The following is a 6,207-nucleotide window of genomic DNA, read 5'->3' on the forward strand; positions in this document are numbered from 1 at the left end:
ATGCCCCTGAACATCCCCACCCCTGAGGGTGGTGTGAACACCCCCCAACATCCCCGCCCCTGAGGGTGGTGTGAATGCCCCTGAACATCCCTGCCTGTGAAGGTGGTGTGAATGCTCCCCCAACATCCCCACCTCTGAGAGTGATGTGAACGCTCCCCTCAACGCCCCACCCCTGGGGGTGGTTTGAATGCCCGCCCAATGTCCCCGCCCCTGAGGGTGGTGTGAATGCTACGGACATCCCTGTCCCTGATGGTGGTGTGAATGTCTCCCCAGTGTCCCCATCCCTGGGGGTGGTGTGAATGCTTCCGACGTCCCTGCCCCTGAGATTGGTGTGAATGCCCCCATCCCCGCCCCTGTGGTGTGAACACCCCCAGAGGGTGGTGTGACTACCCCCCAGTGTCCCTGTCCCTGAGGGGCGCGTGGGTGAGGTTGAACAGGTGGGAAGTCAGTGTGGCTTCTCCCCAGGCGCTTTACGAGCTGGTGAAATGCAATTTCAATGCAGAGGAGGCCCTGCGGAGACTGCGGTTCAATGTGAAGGTGATCCGAGGTGAGCATGTAGCCCCGGCCTTCCCTGCCTCTGCTCCTGTCGTGTCCTGGACACTGCTGATGCTACTGTGCTCTCCCTCCTGCTTGCAGATGGGTTTTGTGCTTGGAGCGAAGAGGAGTGCAGGAACTTTGAGCATGGCTTCCGAGTGCATGGGAAGAATTTCCACCTGATCCAGGCCAACAAGGTGAGGACATTGTCCGCCCTGCTCCTGCCAGGCTCTAGCAGTGGCTCTTTAGGGCTGGGAGGGGCTCAGGAAACCAGGCACACGTCACCTTCACCCCACAGTGAGATTGGGGTTCCCCTCACTGGCCTTCTCTGAGCCATGGCTCAAGCCCTAGTGCCCACCGCTGGCTCACCGTACGCCCCTTGATGTTTTGTTCTAGTCTCTGCTGATGTTTGTTGGGCCACCTTCCAGTCCCCAAATGAAGGCTCCAGTTTGGGGAAAGACACTACTTAGGGGTGAACTTCAGTAGTCTTGTCTCTTCATGGTCCATCGGCACTGCTTTGCCATGTCCTTGGCACAGTGCCCAGGGCCCATGCCGCAGTGCTGATCTCCAGCCTTGATCCTACTCACAGCCCCAGAGCTCCTAATTTCCTCAAAGGGTGTGAGTCCTTCTGCCACCTGCAGCAAACCTCATGACGGGAGGCATTGCTGAGTGCCAGGTTACCCTGCCTTCCCCTAGACCTGGGTCGTTGCTGGCGTCTGCACATCCCACGGTGATGCTGTTTGCCCGTGGCTTCGTGCATGACTCCGAGTCTGCCTCTTGGCAGAGCCCTGGCCCCTCTGCCATGCAGCGTGGGACGTCTGCATGGGCATGTTCCTGTGGTTCTGTGTCAGAGCCTGAGCTTTTCTCTGTTCATCTCCCCCCTCAGTCTGTTGTCCTGTTCATCTAGGGCCAGTAGCCCTGGCTCCTCACGGCTCATGGGAACGTAGGTGGTAGGGAAGGGCCTGGTGGAAGTCGGGCTCATGTGCAGGCCTCAGTGTCTTCTCCCGGGAGCTTGGGGTGGATGAGGTGCCTGCTTGGGGCTGGTGTAGGGACAGATGGTGCTCAGCTGACCACGCCCAGCACGGTGTTGGATCCGTGCCTTGTGGCCTGCAGTTTCCTGCGCACTGTGTTTCCACCACAGCCGAGGCCACTTCTGTGAGCGCAGTGGCGTTGGCACAGTGCCCTTGTTTTCTCTGTGCCCACCCACCCTGGTGATGGCTGTGGCCCCCCTCTCCATGCATTTCAGGCTTCTGGTGGAGCTGGGGGGAGACCACAGAGGTCTTAACCCCTGGCAGGATGGATGCGCCAGTGGGTCTCATTGAGCAAAACAGACAGTGTGTGTGCCCCTGTTCTCGCTGCTACCCTGGTCCTCCTTGGCCTGCTGGGGTGACCCTCCAAAGTAGAAAGATTCCCCAAATCGTTAGAAGAGGTTTCTGAGTTTTTTTATAATTGAAGTGTAGTTGATGCGCGAGGTCACGTTAGTGTTAGGAGTGCAGCAAGCGTATGGAACCGTGATGGGCAGTGCCATGCATCAGTCAGTGTGCAGCACGAGAAGCGTGGTCACCTTCTGTTGTAGTACAGTGTCGTTACAGAGTCACTGACTGTATTCCCTGTGGTGTTCGTTTGGTCTCCGTGATTTATCTTACGCCCTAAGAGGTTTTGCAAGTGGAGTCCAGCTGCGTGCTGGACACGTTTGTGGCACCTTTTGTTCCCAGGATACTTCACATACAAGGATTTTTTTGGTTTTCCGTGTCATGTTGTAAATACGATCTTGAGTTGGTTTCACAAACCCATAGCATGTACTTTAATGGTGTCTTGATTGCCCTTGTGGGCAGCTCTGCCGCGGAGTGTCAGTAACACTCTACACTCAGTGGGAAACGTGGGCTCACACATTGTCCTCTCTGGACCGGGGGCTCTGTCTCTGGGTCTATACCAGGGTCATCTCTCTCCCTCTTTCTGGGCCTGCGGGGGGCATGGTGGATGCCGCTCTCTTCAGGAGCTTGTGGTCTGGGGTGAGGAAGGTAGACACTGGACACGTGGTCCCGAAGTGAGGAACAGGGTGCCAGGTCCACACCAGTAGGTGGTGGGCTCTTTGAGATGGGGTGCCGTCCTGCTTTAGGTGAGGGGATGTGCCTCAGGGGCGGGCTGGAAGCAGGTGACAGGGGCTGCAGGAGGAGTCTTGCTTTGTCCAAGAGTGGTGGTGCCAGGACCCGTCTCTGCTCGTCTGGGGGCCGAGGTGACACATCTGCTGTCCTGCAGGTGCGCACCCGGTCCGTGGGCGAGTGTGTGGAGTACTACTACCTGTGGAAGAAGTCTGAGCGCTACGACTACTTCTCCCAGCAGACGAGGCTGGGCCGGAGGAAATATGGCCCGTCGGGAGCCACGTGCGTGCAGCGGGCTCCCAGGGCCCTGGGGTGGGGAGGGTGGGTGTCCCGGGCAGGTGTCTCCCCTTCACAGCACACACTCCCCACAGGGATGCAGACCAGGACCTGGACGGCAGTGACCCCGATGGCACTGGTCGCCCCCGCTCGTCGCCACCTCTCCCTCCTGCTGCTGACAGCCTGGGCTCTGAGCAGGACCCCTTGGCACGGATGCACACAGGTGAGAATGTGGGGTGGGTCCCTTCCCTTGGGAGAGCCCTGTTCTCACTGGTGCCTTAACCTGGGCCCCTGGGGCTCTACCCCAGAGAGTGGTCCGTGGGTGTGTCACATGCATGAGTGGCCACGGGGACTTGCTGGCTTGTTGCGTGGAAGGGTACACATGTGTCCTGTGGCCCTGGATGGCACGTGGGAGGTCTCATGGGTGTCCAAGGCTCCCTGGCGTCCGGGCTCAGGGCCACACAGGAGCAGACAAGGCCCAGCTCGGGACTGGAGTTTCTGACCGTGACCATAGAGATAAGGATGAGGACCTTGGCTCCGAGTCTGTTGTACTCTGGGGTTTAGATTGTTCCAGAATCTGGTTGGTTCCATGGTTTGCCTAAAAGGGGGACGGCATCTACCTACTTCTGGAATTGCTAATCACATAGATTCCACATTTATCTGCATTTTGCCTTCAAGCTTCTTTTATTTTGTTTTATTTGAATTTCTCTGAACCTGCTGTGTTCTGGTCTTGGTTTCAAAAAACAGGAGTCACTACCTCCCAGTTCAGGGTCGTCAGCCCAGGTGCACAGTTTCCCTATAACTGGTTTCTTTTGTGTCTGTATTTTATGTCTCTGTGAAAATACCTCCGTGGGGAGGGGTCCACAGGCTTTGCTGGACCCACAGAGGTTGGGCAGGACCCCAGCATAGGTTGCAGACTGAAAGCATGAGTGTGATTTTAATGAGTGTGCTCTTGTTGGGTTGGCTGTGGGTCCCCGGAGGGCTGGTGTGGGTGCCCCGGGGGCCCAGTCTCAGCTGTGTTCTCCCCTGCAGAGCCGCTGAGTGTAGACAGCGTGGCCGGCAGTCTCGGTGAGCCTGGGGAGAGCTCCGACAGCCTCCCATCCTCGGAGCCGGGGCCTTGTCCGTTCCAGCAGCTGGACACGCCCCCAGCCGTGCCCCTGCCCAGGCGACCCCCTGCCCTGGCCGAGCCAGCCTTCTACCCCCCGGCCACAGCCGCTCCAGAGCCCGGCAGCAGCCCGAGACTAGCTGTGGACTTGACCCTGCCTGGGGCCCTCCCCGAGGAGCTGCCTCTCATCTCCAGCCATGTGGATGTGAACGGAGAGCCTGAGGAGGCCATGGCTCCGGCACAGGTGGCCTTGTCGGTCACCGAGTTTGGACTCATCGGCATTGGGGATGTGAATCCCTTCCTGGCTGCCCACCCAGCGTGCCCAGCCCCTGGGCTGCACTCGGAGCCCCTGTCACAGTGAGTGCGGCCCCTGCCCCGGGTCCCCCTGCCCCGGGTCCCCCCCCCCCCCGCCAGCCTCAGGCTGCGCTGTGGAGAGGGGAGGGCTGTGCCCCGAGGGCCCGAGGATGGCTTGGCCACATGGAGCAGGCTCTGTTGGTTTCTTTACTTTTATTCTCTACTTTTAATTTGGCTTATTTATTTTTTTGACTAGGTAAAACATTCATATGGTTCAAAATCCAAAAAGGTACAAACGGGGCCGGTGCCAGGCTCCTCCCACCCCTGCCCCAGCCACCAGCCCTCCCCAGGCGCCAGGGACAGTGCTGCCTTGGGGAGCCTGTCCACCAGCACAAGTGAAAACACGGTCTGCTGGGGGAGGCGAGGTCGGGAGCCACGGTTTCAGCCCACGGCACCCAGGCCGTGCTGTCTGTGGGACTGGACTGACCCTTTCTCGGTCTCTCCCCCTGCAGCTGTAACGTGATGACCTGTTGATCCCTGGCCACGGGTGGGCGTGCGTGGCCTGGACTGGACGTGGGGCCACCGCGGGGCCTGCCTCTGCCAGTCTTCCCGACCCCTCCCCTCCTCGTGGGCCTCGGGTAACGCCTCCTCTGCTTCAGAACACGGCAAGGACAGGGTGAGCGGTGGCCGGGCCGCTGCCCTGCCCCCCTCACACACAGACTAGTGCCCTCGGTGCCCGGCACCACGGTCCGTGCTGTCCAGGCTGCTGCCCCCAGCGCAGGACCCATCGGTGGCCAGAGGCGGAGGGCCCAGCCCCGTCTAGCCAGCAGAGGCGAGGAAGGTGGGGAGATGGGGCAGGATGCTGCCCCCACCAGCAGCCTCTGCCCGGGGCACCCTCAGCACTCCGCTTGGCTCCATCTCCCTGCACCCGGCAGGGCCACAGGCTGCCCCAGCCCGGGGGTCATGGGCAGCTGCTACTCGGTGCCAAACCCCGTGGGGCACAGAGCCATATACCTCGACGTCGGCCCCGCCTGCCCTCGACCTCCACCCTGCTCTCCACTTCAGGAAACGGCGCACTTTATGTCCCCGCCCCGCCCCCCCCCCCCCCCCCCCCCCCCCCCCCCCCCCCCCCCCGTCTCCAGCCCAGAGCAGCCTTGGGTGTGGGGCTGAGACAGGTGACCTGCACCCCCCTTGGTACCAAGGCGCCGTTGCCTTCAGCACCGAGGGGCCAGCTCCAGTCCGTTCCCCTGACCCCGTGGGTCGTACTTCTGTTGAAGCTCCCCAGCAAGATGGCTTGGGGTCCTGGTCCTTCCCTTTCCCAGCTTCCCTCGTTTTATTTATGTTTCTGTTTACAAATTGGAGTGGGGTCCTCCACGGGGCCAGGGCAGCGCTCCCCAACCCCGGGGTGTCACCAGGAGAGGGTTTTGGCTCGAGCCCGTCTGCAGAGTTGGCCTCGACCTTCCCTCACCCCACCAAGGACCACACTGTGAAGTGATAACTGCCTTGAATCCCTTGCTGTTTTATTTATTAAACTTGATTTGAAGTCCATGGGTGCCTCGTGGTAGATTGGGAGGATGGGGTGTGAGGAGGTGCTGGGGACGGCCGGGCACTTTGTGGACCCTGTGACTGGGCTAAGCCGTGGCCAGGATGGCATGGGCTGGGGGCGCTGGTTGCGATGACTGACATGACCGGCTGCTTTGATGTGAGGCAGACCTAGGCCATAAAAACCACAGCAGACGCAGGGGCGGGAAGAGCCCTGGGTGAGAGCATGAGGGTAGAGACTGGGTGGGCCAGGGATGGCCGGTTTTATTCTGGGTCTGGGGCCCTGGAGGGGTAAGCAGGGGCTTGAGACTGCTTTTCACAGCTACCTGTGGTTGCTGCACGGGGGTGGGGGGG

At 60.5% G+C, this 6,207-nt stretch overlaps 1 protein-coding gene across 4 annotated transcripts in view; it reads left to right on the forward strand.

The window, feature by feature from the left end:
* The window catches only part of MIER2 (MIER family member 2), a 24,341-nt gene extending 18,482 nt beyond the window's left edge, over positions 1-5,859 (forward strand). For 2 of the 4 annotated variants that reach the window (XM_025861474.2, XM_073887203.1), the window contains exons 9-14: positions 466-547; positions 637-731; positions 2,794-2,918; positions 3,008-3,135; positions 3,945-4,374; positions 4,824-5,859. In XM_025861474.2, coding sequence (XP_025717259.1) covers positions 466-547; positions 637-731; positions 2,794-2,918; positions 3,008-3,135; positions 3,945-4,374; positions 4,824-4,845 — 882 coding nt within the window. In that variant the 3' untranslated portion in view covers positions 4,846-5,859. Of the gene's footprint in view, positions 1-465; positions 548-636; positions 732-2,793; positions 2,919-3,007; positions 3,136-3,944; positions 4,375-4,567 lie in introns of all 4 variants that reach the window. The other 2 variants (XM_073887205.1, XM_073887204.1) reach the window with 2 other exon arrangements.
* The last annotated feature ends 348 nt before the right edge of the window (positions 5,860-6,207 follow it).

The sequence above is a fragment of the Callorhinus ursinus genome, unplaced genomic scaffold (genome assembly GCF_003265705.2).
Source record: "Callorhinus ursinus isolate GAN/ISIS: 27379988/994484 unplaced genomic scaffold, GSC_fseal_2.0 scaffold77, whole genome shotgun sequence".
Taxonomy (NCBI): Eukaryota; Metazoa; Chordata; class Mammalia; order Carnivora; family Otariidae; genus Callorhinus; species Callorhinus ursinus.